This window comes from Lepisosteus platostomus, chromosome 28 (assembly GCF_059453375.1).
Source record: "Lepisosteus platostomus isolate fLepPlt1 chromosome 28, fLepPlt1.hap1, whole genome shotgun sequence".
Taxonomy (NCBI): Eukaryota; Metazoa; Chordata; class Actinopteri; order Semionotiformes; family Lepisosteidae; genus Lepisosteus; species Lepisosteus platostomus.
Genome location: NC_142638.1, coordinates 6,727,075 through 6,748,902, shown reverse-complemented (window position 1 = coordinate 6,748,902; position 21,828 = coordinate 6,727,075). Strand labels below are relative to the sequence as shown.

At 53.3% G+C, this 21,828-nt stretch overlaps 1 protein-coding gene across 6 annotated transcripts in view; it reads right to left on the bottom strand.

Annotated features, from left to right (window-relative positions):
- Nucleotides 1-21,828, bottom strand: part of raraa (retinoic acid receptor, alpha a) — a 156,909-nt gene that overhangs the window by 7,767 nt on the left and 127,314 nt on the right. For all 6 annotated transcript variants that reach the window (XM_088622887.1, XM_088622888.1, XM_088622890.1 and 3 more), the window contains 2 exons: nt 6,917-7,065; nt 982-1,123 (listed from right to left, as the gene is read on the bottom strand). In XM_088622887.1, the coding sequence (XP_088479013.1) occupies nt 982-1,123; nt 6,917-7,065 (291 nt within the window). The remainder of the gene's footprint in view (nt 1-981; nt 1,124-6,916; nt 7,066-21,828) is intronic.

The following is a 21,828-nucleotide window of genomic DNA, read 5'->3' as shown; positions in this document are numbered from 1 at the left end:
TTGCAGTCAAGCACTCCAAGTCCTCTTCAAGCACAGAAAAGGGATATGCTGCAGTCTGGTAGGCCACTAGAGTCAGAAGAGGACTTCATTTCACAGCTCCTATAATTACTGCAAAGTCAGAGTGCCCTATACGTCACGCTGCAGAAAACCCAAGATACACAGCATTCCCCTTCTCTGCTTCACAGCGCGTTTTCTTGAAATATGTATTCAGCTCTAAAGACACTTTCTTTGGTCCCTTATCTCCTGAAAAACATCAAACTAAGGAAGGCTGCTGTCAAGGATAAAAAAAACCCTGCCTGAACTATTGTATCTGTGCAACAGATCACTGCTGATCACAGATTACTGCTGCTGGAGTCTTACAAAGGCTGTAAGGCGGTAAACCATCAACGTCATAAAGCCCAGTTCACCTTTGTGTAATTCACAAAGATCAAACGAGAAAGCAGCTTTCATTTCAGATCACGCGAGGGCCGGCAGGATTAGGAATCTATTTACAAGCTTTTTTAACGCGCTTTTCAGCGAATTCTCCTTAGACAGGCCCCCCACCCCTTCCCTAACCTTCCACCCCCCCCATTCCCGATGCAGGGAGAAACCAGCGACTTCATTCCCTCATCCCAGCCCACCACCACCCCCCACCGCTCCCTCACAAACGCGCAGGCTGGAGCCCTGCTTCCAAAGTCACAGAGTAACCATGTGGAGGAGGGGGGGGGGGGGTCAAGACTGGAGTCTTCGATGGCGGCTCTTCCTGTCTCTGTGAAGCGGACCGCGAACGAGCGCTTGCCCACAGGGAAGTGTAGCCCGGACCGGCCCCCCAGGTCACTGCGTGCGCCGCCCCCGGGAAGAAGGAAGATTCCCGGCTCCGTTTGTGGACATCCCCTCCCATCGGTGGGGTGGGGGAGCCGAGCCGAGCCGGACCGGTCAGCTCCCTCCCCACGCCCCCCGCCCCCCACCCCGCGAGCCGCAGTCAGAGGGGTGGGTACTCACACTCCTTGGACATCCCCACTTCCAGGCACTTCTGCAGCCGGCAGTACTGGCAGCGGTTGCGGGTCACCTTGTTGATGATGCAGTTCTTCTCCCGGTGGCAGGTGTACACCATGTTCTTCTGGATGCTGCGCCGGAAGAAGCCCTACGGAGCAGAGGGAGGGAGAGGGAGACGTCAAAACACGGAAGCCGGCCAGCTTCCACGCCGCTCTCTTCAAGAGCTCAGGAAGGCACGGGTGGCCGATGGCGACGCAGGTGAGGCCAGTTCAGCCCATCAGGTTCCTTGAGTGTTGTTTCTTTGTAGCCATACAGCCAACACTGGCCGGACTGGGAACAACCCACCCGCACCAGTATGAAATCCCAACCTGGAATGGAGATATAAGAAGGCTCTACACAAGCGGAGGCCCACTCAGCCCGTTAGTTAGCAGCTAATCGATCCAAGCATCTCATGAAGCATCCGAGTCTTGAAAGACAACATGGCTGGGCAGCCTGTTCAGACAACCACAGCACTTCTTCGCACAGTTTTAATCGCACATCCACGCACCCGCCACCAAGGCTGACCTGAGTCACTCGCGGAGATTATGCAAACGCCACACAGGTGGGAGACCCAGGCTGGACTCGGACCAGTACTACTGACACCCCACCCTGCTGCCTTCATCCTTCCATACCCAACGCGGTATCTCGGTATCTTTGGGTGCAGAAAGATAACACAGCTGTCAGCCAGGCAGGACAAAGCAAGTCCAAGATGGCACAGACACAAACAGCTAGCTTAGCTCGATGCAACAGCAGGGCCTGATGTAGCAGATGATCAAGCAGGAGGCTGAAATTAATGCCGTGGGCTTGGAACTGCTCTTGGGACACTGTGTACGTTTAGATTTAATCACACTCGAGCACATATACTCACACACGAAGGAGGAGAGACAGACTGGAGATACCGAGAATACGCAGTCTGCACTGGGCAGCTGTATAACAATATCTACACACAGGGAGGCAGATGTGAAAGACCAGCAGGGGAATTAATGCACAGACTGGAGAGGAGGTTAATCTACAGACTGGAGGAGAGGACTGAGAAAACAGATCAGAGGTGCAGAGAGATCTATGAAAAGAGAAGCCAGCAGGCAGACCAAGCCAGGAAGAAAACTCACACTGGCCAGACAGGTTATCAAGAGTGGAAAAGCATGATTAGCACATGCAATAGAGAAGTGAGAAAACGCCATTTGTGGCGGGCCTTCATTTCCACAGCCCGGAGTCCGGACGGGTTGCTATGAAGTGGGAGCAGGGCCGGAGAAATGAGGCTGCGCAGCTGCTGGTGCGGAGGGGGAGACTGCAGGGGCACCCGCACAGCGACGGAGATGCGCAGACCGGCGTGCAGAAAAATAAACCAAAATAAGAGACGCCCAGAAGGCACACTGCCCCATCGCCTCTCCAGGACCAGTCAATGGGCGCTTGCCTCTGTCTGCATCCCTGTCCCCCCGCCCTGCAGCAGGGGGGACTGGCCACTGGGGGGGTTACTCGTGCAGTCCCGCTCTCCCACCACTGCTGAGCCACGCAGGTTTTTTTCAGCCACACAGGCAGAGTTCCTCGATCCCGCACTGACAAAAGCTGGACGGCCGACAGGCGTGGCGCGGAACTGATTAAACGGATTAGCCTGAAAATCACCACACCACTTACCGCGGCCGCGGGGGGTTATTTACCTGGCTCGGGGCCGCGGCAGGCGGCAGGCGGCGGCGGCGCAGTGCGGGCCGGCCGATAAGAGGCTGCAGCTCCGCTCAGGTGGCTGGGCTCGCTTCCTCAGACACGCCCAGCCGGGCACTGCAGCGGCCCGGGGCTCTCCCAGAGCCCTGCCGCCCCACACCCGCTCCCGGTCCTCGCACACACAGCGCGGAGCAGGGAGGACACCCCGACCAGAGCTGGGCAGCAGGATCGTGGGAAGACGCCCAGTTTTACGGCAAGGCTTGCCTCTGAAAACTGGAAACTCTCCTGCGGGGGCTTGTTTCTTCGGATCGAGACCAAAACGAATCCACACCTTTTCTGCCCTTTTTTCAATGAGCCCGACACTGCAATCACCGATTACTGTCTGGCAGCAAAAAAGAAATACACACTTGCACGCCATTAAAGACAGGGGCACCCTTTTCCTGCAGCTGTTCCAAGCGCCAGCCGTGATCAGTATTCCACGGCTCCATGTCTGTAATGCAGAATCCTCCCCGTGCATTACCCTGTGTTTTGGCTACCACTGCTTTCCTCGAGCGAGGTGGTGGTGGCAGACAGGAGAAGGAGGGACAGAGGAGAGAGGCAGGGGGCGCTAGCAGAGGGGAGACCCTCGTGCTCAGAGGCCAGGCAGCGCTGTGCCTTGTGTGCACAGCGCTGACGACTTATATAACGCTACTCAACCAGACAGACAACAACAGCCACAGCCCACTTAGGTTTAAACTAGATTTGGTGCCAAGAATAACTCTCATCCTCCCAGAAGCCAGGCAGAGCACAGCATTACGAGCGGCACAGGAGACACAATTAATCTCCTCTCACAACTCCTTTAGAATATTTCATTTCCTTTGTGAAAGCCCGGCGCGCGCACGCACATATTTGCACCGGTGCGTGAAACTGGAGGCTAACGTTTCAAAGAGAACCTGTATGCTGCTCCTTTAAAAAAAAAAGTCAGTTTGGGCGTGCGTTGTGATAGACTGACTCCTTTTCCCTTTTAAATAACTGCAGCTGTTTATGCACTAACCCCCCCCCTGGAACACAATCAATGGAGTTTCCAGGAGGTGTGAAGAATGCGCTGGCACCAGGCAGAGTCCAGCTGTCTGCTGAGCTGCAGCCCCGGGTTTGTGGAGCCAAGTCTGGGGCGGCATGGTTTTGGGCAGAAATGGCAAAAGCTTGCGTTACACCGCAACAATGGCGGAGAGGAATACGTCCGGAGCTGTGCCAAGACACGAACCGAACTAGAGGATCAGTGATTTATGAGGAGTCTGGTTTTGTACCACAGGAAAAGCAGCAGAAAATAAGAGCCATCAGATCTATCTTACTGATCTAAGCCCTCTTACAGCGCGGCACTGGAAACAGCGGACAGAAAAGGAGGACGAAAAACTGAAATAAAAACAGAGCGATGCTGAGAGGCAGCTCGTGTGCATCCTGAGAGACTGACTTGTCCCTGGCTTGTCCCTGGGAGTTAACTGGGCTCGAACCTGGGTCCCAGCTGTGCAGCCGAAACGGTCACTAAGTCAGGGTATCAGCCCTTCAAACCGCTCCCCGCCCGGTGTGCAGTCTTCTTATCTCTGTTTCCATTTAAAGCTGTTTCTTCCCGGAGCTATAAACCTCTTTTCCATCAGACTAATCCTCCCCTCCGCAGGAGCCTTCGGCCGGATTATCAGTGATCCTGCAGGGCCTGGGAGGAGAGGGGGGCAGGCTGTGGTGACTAGTGCTCCCCGGCCCCCCACTCCCGAGACCCAGCGTCTGAACACGGCGCCGCAGCCCCCCACTCCCGAGACCCAGCGACTGAACACGGCGCCGCGGCCCCGCACTCCCGAGACCCAGCGACTGAACACAGCACCGCGGCCCCCCACTCCCGAGACCCAGCGACTGAACACGGCCCCACGGCCCCGCACTCCCGAGACCCAGCGACTGAACACGGCGCCGCGGCCCCCCATTCCCGAGACCCAGCGACTGAACACAGCACCGCGGCCCCCCACTCCCGAGACCCAGCGACTGAACACAGCACCGCGGCCCCCCACTCCCGAGACCCAGCGACTGAACACAGCACCGCGGCCCCACACTCCCGAGACCCAGCGACTGAACACGGCGCCGCGGGCCCGCACTCCCGAGACCCAGCGACTGAACACAGCCCCGCGGCCCCACACTCCCGAGACCCAGCGACTGAACACAGCGCCGCGGCCCCGCACTCCCGAGACCCAGCGACTGAACACAGAGCCGCGGCCCCCCACTCCCGAGACCCAGCGACTGAACACGGCACCGCGGCCCCGCACTCCCGAGACCCAGCGACTGAACACAGTGCTGCAGCCCCGCAGTGCTGGCACAGACACGAAGGAGCTGAGAGCCCGAGTTACAGGCAAGAGGTCCCGGCCCCACCACAGCCTGGGTACAGAGCAGAACCGGGCCGCCAGGCTGGGTACAGCGCGTTCATGGGTCTTGTCAACACGCCTTTACAGATGCTGTGAAGACGCTCTGTACTTCACACACACACACACACACACACACACACACACACACACACACACGGCTGTATAACTGCACCGCTGAGGCCAGTTAAAGGTCACAAGGACCACTCAGGCTGTAATTGAATTTAACCAGCAGTGGAGTCAGCCATGGTGGGCCCATTACGCCTTTCAATACACAGTGCAAATTCCTACAAGGGACTAGGAAATGGTGCTTCTACAATAACATTCATCCGAAAACATAAACATCGCATCAGAAACTCCGCTGAGACGTCCCAGGCCACGACAAGTCAGGAGCTGTTAAATATCTGTAACTGCTAACCTACTGCCATGCTGATTTGCACTTAATATCCCCTGCTGTGTGTTCAACTGCATTACCATTCACTCTATTAACACTTAAAGGATGGACACATTACCGTGAATGTTCCTCTTTAGCCCAGGTAACTGAGGATGCACGAGAAGTTCTTTAAATGGGGGCGCTTGGAGTTTTTCTCCTTTTCTAATCTCTCATGGGAAAAAAAATTGGAGCTACAGATTCTGGATGAACGCCTCCAGGAAAATGCAAAAATGTTCTCGCAGTACTCAAAAACATGTAAATTTAATGTAAAATATGGTATTTATAGCAGGAAAAAAAGGGACAAGCTCAGCTTGCTCCACAGAGACACAAATCTAACATCAATACTCGGTGAACCCAGGAGATATGGATCTGTAGTAGTCAAAGCAGGAGAAATTCTACCCTGTACTTCACCCCTGCCTCTGTGGAATACACACACACTTTTCCAGGCCTGTTATCTTTTAATTATTACATTTCATTACTGCTCAGAATTCAGAGCCTGTCTTCTCTAAAGCTGGTTCACGATTTCCCACAACTCATGCCAATCCCCGTTTATCCAGAAGGGGGCGATCAAAGCCACTTCTGGCGGCTGCTGTTAGGACGTGCATTACTGCAGCTTCCCTGCCTTGCCAGTCTCTGGCAGAGTCAGGACGGGCTGCCCATCCAGCTGCCTGTTTTATATTTGATTAACACTGCAAATGACAATTCACCAGCCTGGCACCTCTCTGCTAAGTTTATATTGCTCTTCTCATCTCTCAAGCACCCTGCCTTGTTTTAATAAGAGTGCTGGTTTATACTACCCAACCTGCCTGACAGGGCCAGTTAAAGCAGTTTAATAGTGTGCAAGTATGTAGGGAAATTATTCAAAATCTACAAAACTACTACACAGGAATGTGCATTAAAGCAAAGAGTTCATCAGCAGCCCATTTGAACCTTGGCACAGATTTGAACTTTTCATTGACATTGAATTTTGTTACATCTACCAGAAACGTAATGGACACCCTCACTCGCATTTGAAGAATCGGGTTGCCCCTTTGAGCACAGAGCGACATGCAGAGCAGAGCTCTGTGCTGCGCCTCTCTTACACTTGCAGACACGCACACTCTCTCCACGCCCGGCTCTGCGGGCCCGAGCCGCAGCCGAGAGGACAGTGACCCACAGAGGTCTCAGCGCGCCCGAGACGCTCCAGCTGCAGACACTCACAGCCTCCTTCGCCAGGCAACGGCTCTACACAAAGGGTGGCGGGAGCATGGAACAAACGACCCAGCCACGTTGTTGAAGCGATGCTCGGATCAATTAACTACTTAATTACCGGAGGGGTCAGACCCCCCCCTTCTCGTGTGACCCCCCGTCTTCCCACTCCTTACTCCTGCCCTAACTGCGTCACGCCCGGAGGGGGGTCGAGGTGCCGGGCAGTGGCGTGCTTGCTCACCTTGCAGCCCTCGCAGGCGCTGACCCCATAGTGATACCCCGAAGACTTGTCCTGGCACACGAAGCAGGGCTTGTAAACACGGGGCGGAGGGGGCGGCGAGGGGGGGCTTGGCACGATCTCCTCCGAGCTGGTGCTCTGGGTCTCTATTGCTGCGGGAGACAGAGAGAGAGAGAAGGGGGAGACGGTCAGAATGCGGGTTCATCACCAGAACAGTCACAAAGACACGAGCAAGCCCACCAGGACCTTAATGACCACGCTCGTCCGGGACCCCCTGACATCCTGAGGAGAGGAAGAGCAAAATGATGGCTCAACAAGAACCACACACAACACCTGTGCATTCTTCACGCAGGTCCCCAGCTCCTGTGGAATAAAATGCAGAAATAAAACGTTCCGGCTGATCTCTTCTCTTTTAGGAACGCCGAAGGAAACCAGAGGTGAATTGTTCCTTGGCACTCGTGCGCGCAAGGGAGACTCCTGATGCAGTGGAAAACCGAAACATGCTACATGACTGTCACACAAGCCAACGCAAAACAGAGAAGGAGCAACAAGACCTCGTAGGAAAGCAGAGAGGAGCAGCGGTCAGGGTTCTGGACTCGAAACGGAGGGCAATTAACCCAACTGCTCCAGGAACATACCCAGCTGTACAAGTGAGTGCAAACGCCGGTCACTGGATAAAAGCATCAGCCAAACACATCCTCCCATTTTCGAACCGATTTATCCAATACAGGGTTGCGGGGGGAGCTGGAGGCTAAAGCAGGAAACACCCTGGCCGAGATGTTGGTCCATCACAGGGCAGATGAGACACACACACCAGGGCCAATTTTACCAGAAGCCAGTTAACCTACCAGTATGCCTTTGGACTGTTGGGAGGAAACCCACATGAACACAGGGAGAACTCCACGCTGATAGCACCCCAGGAATGGAACCCACAGCCTCTGCCCAGTGGGGCAGCAATGCTAGCCACTGCAGCCACTGCATTTCTAATCAATTAGCAAGACACTAAACGAGCTGTTAAAGAACCCGGGAGGGGGGGGTAGGAACATGCTTACAATAGACAGAAAAACTACATTACAAATGAAGACACCTGTGTTCAGACTAATCCGGCAGCTGACTACTCAACTACTGAACCCTTCTGCACCCACAGCAGCAGCAGTGCTTGTGCCATAATCCCCACAGGAGGGACTAAGTCACCTGCACGTAAAAAACATCTAAAGAATTGCAGCATGTCTGCAAGAAGCCTGACTAGCACAACAGCACTAAACCACTCCCATTCCAACACGACCAGAACCACGAGGCACAGGTCTCCCCGCGGAGCGCTCTGGTCTTCCGGCTTAGCAAAACGGGCAGCTAGATCAGAGAGGGATCGCGTGTGCACGTCTTCAATTTTCTCCTCCGCCATTCCACAGGTGAGAGCTCCTGGCTGCTCTCCGGCAGTCAAGAGGGTACGACACAAACCTGCCGTTTAAACATTCCAGAGCCTGGGAAGACCTCAACAGGCCAGGGGTGCAGGGAGGACCAAGATCTCCATGCAGAAAAGCTCAGGAAATAGAAGGCAGATGCTGGTCTGAGCCCTACAAAAAAACAGTATAGTGCCTTACATCATGCAGCACACTAGAATACCACTAACCTCTTCCAAATAAAAGCACTGATCTCCAAAAGCATTCCCTTTTCCTCTGTCTATAAGAGCAGATCTGTGGGAAACAGCCAGAACTGCAGCTTTGTGACACACAAAGCACAAAACCCAGCCAGCCTCCCTTTATCCTCCGATAGGCCTCCCTTTACCACCAGCACAGGAACCTCTTATTTGGCAGACACCTCCGTCAGAAGAAACACTGGAAAGTTTTTATGAAGATAATAATAGCTTAAATGTACAGGGCGCTTTTTCTTCCCAGAGCTTTACACAGAAAGGGACCCACGCAACAATGCTGTGTATTGTAAATAGGAGGGAAAACAATTATCCACCAGCCTGTAGACTCTGATGTCTGCCAGGGTGCTGTAGTAATGACAGTGATTCCTGTGTGGATGTGCCAACATGGATTCCCCCTCATCGTGCTTTCAAGGCTGGCTCCCACTGCTCCTCCTCAACCTCAGCCCTGAGGAAGGCCCTAATGAGGAAGCAACATCTGAAACCAATTCTGCTGCAGTGCTTCAGTACAACCAGCCTGCTGCTCATGGAACTGTCCTTCTGGACAGTCTGCAGTGCAGGTGCCTGTTCCAGTTTCCCATCCCGTCGGCGGTACAGAGCTCCTGCCACAAACTGGAGTCCCAGGTCCAGTGTCCACATGCTGCTGGTCCCCGCTGGCCGGCTCGTAAGCAAGCCTGTGCCCCCAGCATCAGCACGGTCTTTGAGTGGAACGACGTTCCTTTACTTCAGAAACAATCCAAGAGAAATTTTCCCCGGGCTGCTGCCATTCCTCCACCAGGCTGTCTCACCTCCTGCCTCTATCTGCAATCGTAAATCATAAGAAACGCATTCTCACACGGCCTTCATGTGACTGAGCCTGTGGGTTAAGTGCCAGATCACACAGCGGCACAGCCTGTAAACTCTCTGTGCTGCAGCTCTTGCGTGCCAGGGTGTGAGAAAGAGCCGAGTCCGAGACGCACTCACTCGGCCTGTGAAATCAGCTCCTCCTGTGAACTACCAACGAGCAGGGGAATCTGACTCTCTGTGGGGCCTAAGGACTCAGGGGCTCGAGCTCCTGGTAGCACCTGTCTTCGGGGCACCCCTGCAGAACAGGGTCGCCCTCCTGCGCCACCGCTTGGCTCACCACAAGCACCCATCACAGCGCCGCCGCCCGCCGCGCACGGGTGTGGCAGAGACTGATGGAAAGAAACCGCACAGCCCGGCTCCAAAGTCCCCCTGCCGAAGGTGCGAACTCTGTAGCGGAGCACGGGGGATTCACTCGATCTGGACAAACCCGGCATGGATCATCATGCCGATCAGCAAGGGGGCACTTGGCAGCGGAGAGGTACTTAAAAATGAGAAAACTGACGTCAGACCTAAGCAAACCGGACAATCAAACTCCTTACTCCAATCATGAGCTCAATTCAGGCAGATGACTAATGAGAATCAGTAGATCCTGTACCCCTGAGGGACTGAAGATGCCTGTTCCTGCATGCTTTCCATGGCTCTTAGGGTTGTCGTGGGTCAGTGGGTTAACCCTGCTGGTATCGGGCGCGTTCTCTGTCAGCCACTGGTCCTGCAGGGTTGCTCGAGATAGCTGCTTTCCCAGCACGCGATCTCGAGAGCCCTGCACAGGCCTGCCGGGAGCAGATCTGAGCTCCTGGACAGGAGCGGGCCAGGCTGCCGCGCTGAGGAGGAGGAGGAGGCCTTATCGGGGCAGAGAGAGAGGGAGATCAGGGACAGGGGGCGCAGGCCGGAGTGGGTGAGTCGACGCCCTGCCTGCCCGAGACGGGGGGGGGGTGTTTTCGCGACCCTCAGAGCTGCGATTGTGTGCGGCTGACGGCGCGGAGCTGCCCGGAGGCCCAGACAGCACTCGTGTGTAAATAACCGAGCTATATTTAACACTGGGCTCCGGAGTTCACAGGGCCTGCTGTACAGCTGGCAACAGACTCCACGTGACAGCAGAGACATCAGCTCACAGGAGAGAGAGAGAGAGACGCACACAGCGCGAACGCCGATTCAGGCACAGGAAAACACAAACAGGCAAACAAGCCGCACGCAACAGGAGGCCCACTCACACAGCGACAGACTCCATATACATGTGCAACCTGGAGCAAGCCAATCCCAATCCTTAATGCCAACACTCTTAGTATAGTATAAAATAAATCAAGATAAATAAATCAGTTCTCTTCCCCATAGCAAAGCCTGCAGACTGAACATATTACAGTACAGGACACTGGACTGGTAATTTAGGGCCCATTAGATCACCTCCCTTCCTATTATACTGTCATTCTCAAAGCTGGGAACATTTTCCAGGCAGATGAGTCAACATGGAGCTGAGACTTTTAGCATTTTTTTAACATCAGTTCTTCAAGGTACAATTGCTTATTGTCTGAGCTGCTATATATACACACACGGCTGGTGTTTTTTTTTCCAACTGCACCGTATGAAGAACGACGACATTTTAATGTCTCTTGGCAAGCCAACAACTGCAGGATTCCTTCACATGATTGAAAAAAGGCATGGCTGGGCCTGCCACTGTCCCAGCACCCTGCGCAGAGGAGCGGGACAGGAGTTGATCCAGACCCACGGTCCCAGCGCTGCACCACAGCCACCGAAGAGCTGAACCACACAGCCACCGCGGTCCACAGTGGTGGAGAGGCAGGCGGGGAACTGTCACACACCTGCAGATTTGAACCCCCACCCTCCTGGGCTATTCTGATCCAGCCAATATACCAGTGCAGGAGGAGAAAAAACGCAGCGGAACAGTACGAAGTTGATATGCATTTCGAAGCACAGGAGCACAGCTCTTCTGGAATCGGAGACAGTCCCTGTGAGAACTGCCCATCAAGAGCCACTGCTGGTCTGGGTAGGCAGCAGGAGAGGAAGCATCACTCAGACCTGCGAGCTACACAGTCACTCCAGGCAAGAGGGGAGAGACTGCAGGTCCAGGGACAGCCCCTCTGATTGAGAGTGTCCCAGTGTTGCGCAGTGTTTGAGAGTGACTGTGTGTGTGTTGCTCTTTCGAGACACAGACGGGGGGGAGTACGCTTGTAGGTGGCACGCAGGCAAAGATCACAGGTCTCAATCATGTTCCCCCAAGTGGTGCGCATCTACCACCTGCCACCAGGGCGGCGCCACAGGGGACACCACCTTGCAAAGGAACGGGTGGCCCTCCCGTTAATTCGTCTCTACCCCCGCCACTGAACTCGGGGGGGCCCCCAAAGCTGCTTCCCAGTCCCCTGCCCGGACCCCCGTCACTTCACACTGCCTTTCCTTTGCTCTCCTCCTGGGAAGCACAGGCAGCCTCCCAAGGGAGAAAGCACTGTGCTCTGACGCTTGTGGCTCTGGGGCAGACTTTGCTCCATGTTTTCTGAAAGGAATTCTTCAAAGGCAGGCGGAAGAGGATAAAAAGACGATCACTGCTCGTCGAGATCAGGGGAGTGGAGCGACTGCTGTCACCAAACTAGAAACAACTTAACATCGCGGCTTTTTCCTTTTGATCTGAACTGGGAGCAAAGATGAAAACGACACTGAGAGGCATTAAAAACACAACGCACATTATTGGTTCCAAAACCTTTGTTGCGTTTTTAATGCCGTTCAGTAAATAAAGTAGCGATAACACCCCAAAAAATCACCAGTAGCTAAGGCTTTGCGTTTGTACCAACTGATACAATAAGGAATTTTAAAGAAAGGTGACTCCAGACACTAGGAAACACTTATAAAAGGCACGTGTCCATGCAGTCCATTCTGAGCGCTCTGCTGCTCATCTCAAGAACCTTGATCTTCACACGGTCATTATGAGTCTGGGGGCTGAACTTTGACGATGTAATTGGGCAGCACTTGCTGCTAATCTCTGACCACCTGCCTTGGACTCAAGGACAAAATGACTTGGGGCTGCTGTTGTCAATGAGCACAGTAACACTGACACAGCAGGACTGATAGGGAGAGATAAGACATTACTCCCCCACCCAGGCCTCAGACTGCCTGCTGCAACAAGCATCCCTGATATGCCCTCATACAGAGAATGAAGGCTGGTTTTGTTGGATAACTTCTAGTTTTTGTATAGTGGGCTCTGTTTCTTCCAAACAAGTGTAACAACATTTAAACATAACCTCTCGAGCACAAGCTTCCCAACATCCGCTGAAATCATTTCACACACGGAAACAAAAATGCTGAAGGCAGCAGCATTTGAAAGGAAGATGATTTGAGTTTAAATATAGTACTTTTCACCCCCGAGGATCCCCGAGTGCTGCACATACAGGAAGGTGGGGTGCAGCACCCATCTGGAAGACGAGCACCCAGCAGCCCACTACACAGCAGATCAGGATACGAGTCTGCTGCGCTGTCAGGCTCCGGTCTGTGATCTGGTCACCTGTGCCACTAGTGGACTCTACAGTAAAACCAGCCTCTGGACACATGAGCCAGAGGGCAAGCAGAAAGCCCGTTTTAAACTGAACACGGGAAGGGGCTGAAGCTCCAGCAGTAAGGGCGCTCGCTGGGTTCGAGCCTGGGTCAGGACACTGGCTGACCTCCTCCCCCCCCCGTGTGCGGCTGTGGGTTTCAGGGCCGCGCGAGCTGAGACACAGGGAGCTCAACGCTGCCCATTCCAGATCTGGTGGGAGTAACAAAAAGTATTGTTCTATATTTAGAGAAAAATAACTTGACACGGGACATACTTTTTCATACGGGGGGTCTCAGAACCCTGGCTTCTTTCAGGAAACAGCTGGATAAGATCTTGGATCTCTTCCTTGGCTCCTCCCAACGCAACGGACTAGCTGGGCTGCTGTCCTCTCATTTGTAACGGCCCCTTTGGTTCCATCCTGCACTTGTGCAACTGGCTCATCCTTGCAGTAGATCAAGTACAGACTGGGGGGACTGGTTTTCTCTGAACATGGTAGCCAGGGGGAAAACATAAGGAGAAGAAAAAGACTCCCCCCATCCCCTTGCGCAGAACCCTCTCTTTTTTTGTTTTTATGGTTGTTGCTGCGACTGCTCAATAGCCGAGATTCCATTGTGCTGTCAGTCATTATACTCACGTCAAACAAATTAAACGTAAATAGAAGGGGCTTATATAACAAAATCAGATTCACTCTCATTAGGAAACCCATGCGCCTCTTTTTTTTTTTTAAAGGGCCGTGCTGCGGTGCCCGATCCAGTGTCATTACGGCAAGATTAAAACACGGCTCAGAGATCCATTCGTCTGCATCAAAACCGCTTTCGTTAAAAACACGCACGCACAAGCAGGCAGCCAACACAGTACATACACGCTCGCTGCCCCCAACAATCCCCCCCAAGGCCCTGACAAGAGCACACTTAAAAACTGGGGCGCTGGGACACATCCAGCATGAGGGCTGGCCCTGTAATTAAACACAGTTGCTCTGGTATGGGGGCAGAGGCATTCAGGGGAACAATGCCTGGCTTGTACAGTCTGAAGTTACCCGCTCAGATGATAAGGACGGATGAAAGCAGCTTTTAGAGCACAAAACACTAAGCAGTGGACCCCCGTGCCCCCCTCTCCGAAAGAAGTGGGCCGCCCTGCTCTTGCTGGGCCTGTCTGCCGTGTGACGAGGAGGTCAGAGATCCACGGTCAAAATGGGCATCTTCCCTGGAAAATTCCCCAATTGGTCCCTGCCGGCGCTTGTCCCTCTGAAATCACCTGCTTCACACAAAATGTGCACCTCTGTACCACACATCTGTACCAACAACCCCCACCTCCCCTCCCCTCCTCCCTGCTCATCTCAGGGGTTCAGGTCTGGGTTAGCTGGCCAAGATTACATGAAACCTCATTCACTTCAATTATTCAGCACAGCTGTGAAGCATATTAATGAGATTCCGCTGTCATTAAGAGGATGTTAAATACATTATCAGCCAGCGAGCAGCAGTCAGGGAGTTCAGGGGCCAGAAGAACTTGCGCTTCTCCTCAGAGCATCAGGAGCCCGAGCGCTCTTCAGTCTGGAGATTCAATTAGTCTGCAGCTACACATCCAGACATGTCCTCAAAAACGCTTTCCCCCCTGTTCCTGCCTAGAATTCCCTCCCTCTCTCGGTTTTTACCAAGTCTGACTGAACATCTGCCATCTATGATCCAATTTCTGCAGCCCCCTCTCCACCTGGGCCACAGGAAGTCCAAGATATTAAGGTCACAGATTCTCTTGTTTCTGGAAAATTGGAGCACCGAGAAATATTTCCAAAAGAAGATGAGATCTCCTTTGCTTGCTAAAGAGGGAATGTCCCCTTGTGTTCTGTCATCTTCCCGTTTCCCTCTTCGCAAATTTTAAATAGGCCCTCTTCTACAGCCCAGCGCTCTCTGCCATCACTTAAAGACAGGCTCTTACAAAAGGTCAAGTGAAATTACTGGCAGAAACACATGCATAATGAGAAGTGCGTGTGAGAGACGCTTTGAAGAAGTGCTCTCGTTTCTGTTCTAGCTGGAGGTCCCCAGGTGGCAGAGGCAAGAACTCTCACGCCACACTGAGAGGAAACTGTGGTCAAACCCTCAGAGCCGGCTGACACTCGGGCTTCGGCTTGGCTGAGTCTTGTGCTTCCAGGCCCGTCTGTGAACCACAGAAAATACAGCTTTCCTCCTTTTCAGACGTCGCTTCTGTTAAACTGCAGTGCAAAGGTGACCGCGTCGTGTTTCTTTAGGTCAGCTGTTCGCTGGGGCCTGCAGGAGTCTGCGTGCTGGAGCCCAGGGGGGGGCTGAGCTCTTGAGTCTGACAGTTTCAGAACCCAAGCAACTTGAAAAGAAAACACTTGACTGTTCCTTGATGTTGTCTTTGAGAAGAACACATAAAAAGGTGGCTCGTGTTAGAACTGAAAGTCAACAATTCCTATGTCCCAGCTGTGGACAGTCTCCCTTGTACTGCCTCCGTACACACTGGACTCTTGACAACAGTCTTCCCCATCTCCGCATCATTCAGAAGTAACCGAGTAAGAAGTAGCTCATTCACAAAACAGCAGCTTTAGCGCTGCGGAAGAAAAACACTTTGATCAAACTTAACAGGGGCCCTGGCTACAGTGCAGCAACAGGCCTTTGGCTACAGGGCTCTGGCTACAGTGCAGCAACAGGGCTCTGGCTACAGTGCAGCAACAGGGCTCTGGCTACAGTGCAGCAACGGGGCTCTGGCTACAGGGCTCTGGCTACAGTGCAGCAACGGGGCCCTGGCTAAGGCGCAGGAAGAATCTGCGCGTGTTGCGGTCTGCGGGTGGGTCGCTCCAGCGCTGCTCGTGCCGTGAGCGTGTCCGCGGGTCACGGGCTCCCCCACCAGCACTTCCGGCCCAGCTGTGTGACGGAGAGCCGCCCGGCCCAGCGAGCCCCGCGGGGTTAACGCAGCTCCGCCGCCCGGAGACGGCCGGCTGCCCCCCAGACGTCTCATTTCCCCTCTAATTAGGCCCAGCCGCTTGACCGTTCCTGTCCCTCCGCGCCGCGCTGACGCTCCGCCGCTGCTTCTCTGCCTGGGAATAATAAGCAGCTCGTGACGGCAGGACAAACATGGATCGAATGGCTTCTAGTCATCCGGAATGCAGGTTATTTTTAAACAGCCACGTCAGTACCATGCAGAAAGCAGCACAGTCAACAATATCGGCCCCCTCCCCAAGAGGGCACCACCTCTACAGTGGAGGTAGCTCCTACTCTGCTGCCCACTCTCCCTCGTGCTCGCCAAGGCTGGCCTGCTAGTCGATGGTATCATTCTCGGGCTGGAAAGGCTTTTTTTAGCCTTGTTTTCTGCGCAGAAGAGCATCCCCCACCACTTTGCCTGGCTTAGTGATTCTGTGTGCAGCCGAGATACAGGCTGAGCCGCCATCTGCGTGAACTACTTTACTTTCTTCAGTTTTAATAATTCAATCGCGTAAAAGCATCGGCGCGCTGCAAAAGCCACAGATCCAACAGCATCGCTGTGCTGTCTTTTCATCGGCTCACGACGTTAATGAAATCAATGCACGAAGTCTGTTTTGGAGAGGAGCGATCAGGTACTGTAGTGCCAGGCGCCGCTCACAGCTTGACGTCACTGGGATGGGGCTGCACAAATCTAAACTCTCGCCCTGGCTGAGCTATGCTCTCTTGGCCTGCCTGTGTACACATGCACAAAGCAGTATAAAATAAGTCACGCCCATCATCCAAGACCGCATCTGTCAAAGTCATGTGCCACAGAGGAAGCAGCCATGACCAATCAGGTGTCTACAGAAGGGCGAACGCAACCGGCCTGACGTCGGAGCTGTGCCACCGGCTCCCAGTCCCGCATGGAGCGAGTCGCCAGTTTCAGATTTCAGCGGAGAAAGAAACAAACAACCAGCCCGAACACGAGGGCTTCAGTTACATGGAAAGCCAGGAGCAGTACCACACGTGTTAGCGCCAGTGTAGCAGCGATGTTTCCGAGTCCCAGCCTGAAAACGCCCCCTGCGCCTTTAAGAGAACCTGTCTATCCAGCAGGAAATGGGAATGTCTGAGCCTGGCTGGGTTAGTAACTGCCAGACTGGATATTAAAAGAAAAATTGATGTTGTCTTTAAATGTGGTTGCGAGAGGCCTTGCTTTTTATCTCCCGAGCCCCGTTACCCCAGCGCGGCACCCTTTGTCTACACCGAGACCGCATCGGAGCGGGAGAGAAGGGCGACCCGATGAAGAACCTCAGATCTCCTTGCTCGGCTCACGCAGATCCCAACACGGAGCGCAGAGCCCGAGCAGAGCAAAGCTACAGATCAGGACCGCCAGAGGCCCTCAAGCCAAGAGCCTCAAGTCCCATCGGGAATCAGATGTGCCAGGAAAGGTTTACCAACGTGGACAATAGCGCACAGGGCAAAACTAAAATATCTGAAAACGCAAATGCACGCTTGCATCATCGTAACTTGTGTCACGGAATTGGAAATAAGATCTATAACATTACAGTTGAACCCCATACCAGGGGTCTTTCTTTCATCCAGATTGAATCTGACCTCCCCAGACTGCATTGGGACAACAGCAGAATCATGAGACCACCGAGAAACCTCTGAAAAATCACAGGAGGACAAAGGATCTTTCATGCACTCACGCAGGCAGTATCATGACGTTCAAATAGCACTCGAGGTTGCGGCCACAGGCCGGTCAGCTCTGCCCCGCAGTGCTGAACACTATCAGCATCCGGACTCTCCCAGTGAACAGGGCTGTCCCTGCGACGGGCGCACGCACGAGCTGGGCAGACGTGACCCCAGGAGACCACGAAGCGCAGAATCAAGAGCCACAGCACGCTCCTGATCCCAGAACTCACCAATAAGCGCTGGCACAGCTGTGATGCATCACCCAGATGCCTCATAACATTAACATACTACACCCAGCGCCCTGCACCTTCGGGGTTTCATCATCCCGTTGAATTCAACATGAGCCGATTCTGTTCTGCAGCTACAAAAAGGCTGAAACTCCACTCCTTGTGAAACAAGGCCTGGGCTGTTTGCACTTAGCATCAGAGGTGCAGAGTGCTCTCACCCATCTGTCCCTCAAGCACAGTCTTCAGAGGGCACTGATCACTCATTCCCCCAATGTGCACTGTAGCCAGTCAGAAAGGACTCTGCACTGCTGCAAGTTTCTCTTCGCTAGCAGTGAAAAATGTCCAGGCAAATACCCTCCTCAACAAACAGAAATGTAAATGGGCACAAAATAATCCCAAGACCAATGTCTATTATGAATTTATTTGGCTGACACTTAACAAAAGCAACACAGCTGGGCATTTTCACTGGTGCAATGTGAGCAACGTGCCTTGCTCAAGGGTGCAACAGTGCAGCCTCCACCTTGATCTGAACCAACAACCTTCCAGTTTCAAGCCCGGAGCTCCTACCAGTCCACCTCGCCACACATATATTGCAGAGGGGATCATTAAAAGCCGTCCCAGATTTAAGAGCCAAAAAGCTGTCATGAACTTGAACTCAACCACTGCTGATCACAGTTTGCAGGGAGATCGGCGGTGGGAGGGGGCACTAGGAAAACCAGCCCCTTCCCTGCCCCCCCCAAGAAGGAGGCGATATTGTGGAAGTGGGGTGGGGGCAACAGGATGACCCCGGAGAAGATGGACAGAGCTGGCATGGCCCATGTGTTTCAACAGGCGAAGCCACAGGGTTGCCTTGAGTGAAACACTCGAGATTCAGGCACCCCCAAATTATGGGCCCACGCACCCACCCGATTCCCCAGGCGTGTGGGCATGTGGAATGGTATTAGAAAGGGAAGGGGAGGAGCCACAGAAGGAGTCACGGTGGCAGAGGAGAAGTCACAAGTTGGCAGATGCCACACAATGAAAAGTTGTTAATTAAGAGGCCGGTGACTGCTCAGCGCTGGCAGCTGGCGGCAGGGCCCGGGGAGGGTCAAAGTGTTTCTCATGTTAAAGAGCAGCCCCTCCAGAGAAAGAGGGAGCACAGGGGGCAGCCAGGAACAAGGGAGCGGAGAGGGGGAGAGGGAGGCAGAGGAGCACATCACAAAGGCAGGCTTTGTCATGCTAAATTCCCTGCCTTTCTTCTCTTGGCAACAATAGTCAATCAGAGAGCCGAGAAAGAAAGAGAGAGAGTGGGGAAGGATTAGTGCAATTTGATCTCTTCAACTTTTAAGTTTGTTTCTGTCACTGGATATAAAAAGGAGGTGGCGGGGGGGTGAGGGAAGGGGGGGGTGTAGTATGTGCATTAAGCGCAAGATTACATTCCAGCGTGTCCCTTTTTATCAGAACCATCTATTGGGGTAAGAGATCCTTAACTGAACGCCGCAGAGCCCAGGACAGGCAATCCTGCATTTCTAGGCATGCAAAGCTGTACTAAGCTGCTGCCTTTTTTCTGTGCACTCGTACAGGTCGTGTTTGTTTGCTGTGCTCAACCCAGGTATTGGCAGAAGTGCGTTCACCTTGCTTATCCTTGATGCTGACTTGCTTATCTTCTAATCGCACTTTGTTGGCATTCACTAACTGCTTATTCCAATACATTAGCCATTCAGCTCCTCCCATTGGCTCCGAAAAGAGGGAACTTTCCCAACCCCTTTATGTGGGGCTGTACATCCTGTTTGGGCCAATCCCAGCGACATGCCCAGTGCCCGGCGCGACAAAACGTTCACAAGCCATTCCAAATGCCGGACTTCCGGATGAGTAAGGGTTAACGTGACCTCCTGCTCCTTGCGAGAGGCGGCTGAAATATTTGGAATAGCCAGACAGTGAAGTATGCAAGAGCACAGCCCGTTAGAGCAGAGACCAGCCCCAGTGTAACCATCCTTGCATATCAGACAGACCAACGCGGCACAAACTCGTGCTCTCGCTCTCTCTCCCCTGTTTCTAAGCAGATTTTGGAAAGCTGCAAAAGAGAAACATTCAGAACCCAGCCTTGCCTCCTCTTAGAAGTGTGCACTTGAATGTGCCCGACTCATCGCTTCGACCCACACAGAATCCTGGCAGTGCCCAGCTCTGGGGGACACATGGGCAGAAATACATAAAAAAACATGCAATCATTTACTGCTAGTAAGATCTTTGCATTCCACTGTCTTAGCATCGAACGCCCTGGCTTTTTAATTTCTCAGGAGGCAAATCATGTGCATCTTGCATATCGTGCCTGCCTGTGCTAAATCTAGATCTAATTACACCAGATTAGCTTCTCAGTAAAAAAGATCACCATCCATTTATACAGGAATCTTTAAAGTCAGCTCTGCAGCCACTGTATTTGAGACTGCATGCCAAGCTGCTGTAATAGGGCCTCCTTGTTCCAGTCCAATGCAGACTGAAAGTCTATTTTCTGCAGGCTGTGAAACACACGCGTGTCTCCAGCTCTCTCTCTCTCTCCTCTGTCTGCTCTGAAGAAGTCGTTCGGCGTGCCCAGCGCCTCCCCTGAGCGCTGTCTGACCTGGATTCAGCGGAGCGATTCTGCACGAGAGCCACATGTGTAAAGCCCCGTCACAGCCAGCAGGAAGCACACCGCGTGGCAGGGCTGGGTCCAGCAAGCAGGGCAGCCGAAGCCCGGTGCCTTTCGAAAGCTGAAACACCACGGGCTCTCGAGAACAGCCCACTGCTCAGTCAACGCACAAGTACCAAGTCCCTGATGGGGCCTGCTTCGAATCTCACGAGGCTCATCTTACTTTATATCGATTTGGGGGATTGATATAATCATAATGCTTACTGAATATTCACTAGACAAAATAACACCGATGTGTATAGAAATGAAATAAAAGGTACTGAATTAACTGTTCGGAAAAGAAAAGCCAACTCACATGAACTCACCACCCATTTACAGCACAGAGAGGGCACGGTGCTTTTACTGTCTGTGGCTTTTACCACAGGGCTGTGTAAAAGCTGATTACACATTGACAAAAGGTCAAAGCTACAGTAAGGTCTGTCTGGCAGACTCTTTTGTCTTTTGCTGAGCTGTGCGGGGTATGAAAAGATTCCCCAACCTCCAAGGCTGAACTGGGGCTCGCTTCCTCCCCTGGTGGACTAACTGGTTTTGGACCAATTGGAACTGAAGGTTTTACCCAAGAGGTGAACTGAACTCTGAACGGGTCCAAGCATATCAGCTGTGCAAAGCGGTGGCTCCATTTCTGTTCTTTTGCATGTCCTTCCAGATTCCCTTCCTACCGCAGGGGCTCAAGCTGGTCGCTGTGTCTTCCTTGGCCAGCTGTACTCAAGGAGCAAACTCTGTTTCTGAAAAGAGACTCCTGACAATCGCTGTGCCAGGCAGCGTGCTGGGGCCGGACACTGGAAACTCATTATCGCACACGTGGCGTGCAGAACACTCAATGACTCCCCCACCTGTGGCTCGTACAGGACAGGATGTGTTTCGAACAGACTGTTAGCATGGTAGTTCCAAACAATAAGAGCCCGGCAAGCCGCAGGGGAAACGGCAGGGTGGAAAGATGATGTGAGCGAGCTCTTTCAAGTCCTGCTGTGAGAAAGTGCGCCGAGTTCGGACTGCGAGATGGCACGCCCTCGGCAAACATCTGGACATCCCTGGCACACGTGTGAGCGTGCCAGGCATGCCAGAGCCAACATCTGGAGGGTGCAGCAGTTCGGGTCGGCTGCAGCTCGAAGTTGTTGGGAGTTAAACTGAACTCTCTGGTATTGGTACTGGGGGTACTGGTATAATCTGCCAAAAGTCTACCAGCTCCATGCTACCAGCAGAGCAGTCCTAACCAGAAGGGCCCACTCGACCGGGTCAGTTACAACCTCTCTCCTGCCTTGATTTGAATCCACACGTGCAAGCCCATCCGGACTGCAAGCCCGTCTCTCCGCCGCGGGTCCGGCTGGCCAGGCTCGTTCGTGCCAGCCCGCAGCCCACAGCGCTCCTTTCATCCCAGAGC